Source organism: Penaeus monodon, chromosome 33 (genome assembly GCF_015228065.2).
Source record: "Penaeus monodon isolate SGIC_2016 chromosome 33, NSTDA_Pmon_1, whole genome shotgun sequence".
In the NCBI taxonomy this organism is placed as follows: Eukaryota; Metazoa; Arthropoda; class Malacostraca; order Decapoda; family Penaeidae; genus Penaeus; species Penaeus monodon.
The window spans coordinates 10,792,845-10,793,481 of NC_051418.1; the positions used below are offsets into that span (position 1 = coordinate 10,792,845).

The following is a 637-nucleotide window of genomic DNA, read 5'->3' on the forward strand; positions in this document are numbered from 1 at the left end:
AGGTCAGCCCTGGGCGTGCGAACGCGAGCTACCACTACTCATCGACCATCTCGTTCACCACGAACTCGGTCTGCGGCGCCGAGTTCTTCTGGGGGTGCGAGTGGGGGCTGCCCGGGGGCACCTCCGCGTCCCCGTGCAGAAGGGACTCGAAGCCTCCCGCCGCCTCCTGCGCGGCGTCTCGCAGATCCTCCACCTCTTCCGCGGCCAGGAGCGGAGGCGCCACCGTAGAGGCCGACGAGGGAGGTGGAAGGGCGTCCGGGGGTGCGGAGAGATCTCGCGCCGGGGTTCCTTCTCGGGGCGCGTGCCTGACGGCGGCCTTCAGCGCAGCAAGCTGCTGTGCGTTGGTGGTCCTGAGGACGGTGTACGAGGGGTAGCGGCCGCGGCGTCCCCTGGAGCCCGTGGCGCCCCGGTGGTACACGCTCAGGTGGTTGTGCAAGGAGTTCTTGGTGCGGTACACGTGGTGGCAGATAGGGCAGATGTGCGCCCCGCCCTGCGTGTGCTTGTCCTCTATGTGGCGCCGCAGGCTCGTCCAGCGGCTGAGTGCCTTGTTGCAGAGGGGGCACCGCTGCTGGCCCGCCCCCACACTGCCTCCCGCCGCGACACCTGCAAGACAACCTCCATCAATATCCACAGCGCT

At 68.9% G+C, this 637-nt stretch overlaps 1 protein-coding gene across 1 annotated transcript in view; it reads right to left on the reverse strand.

Moving 5' to 3' along the window:
* LOC119594014 (zinc finger protein 746-like) overlaps positions 1 to 637 on the reverse strand; it is a gene marked incomplete at its 5' end in the record, with an annotated part of 783 nt that extends 146 nt beyond the window's left edge. The window contains 1 exon segment of the mRNA XM_037943042.1: positions 1 to 637. Within this exon segment, the coding sequence (XP_037798970.1) occupies positions 35 to 637 (603 nt within the window).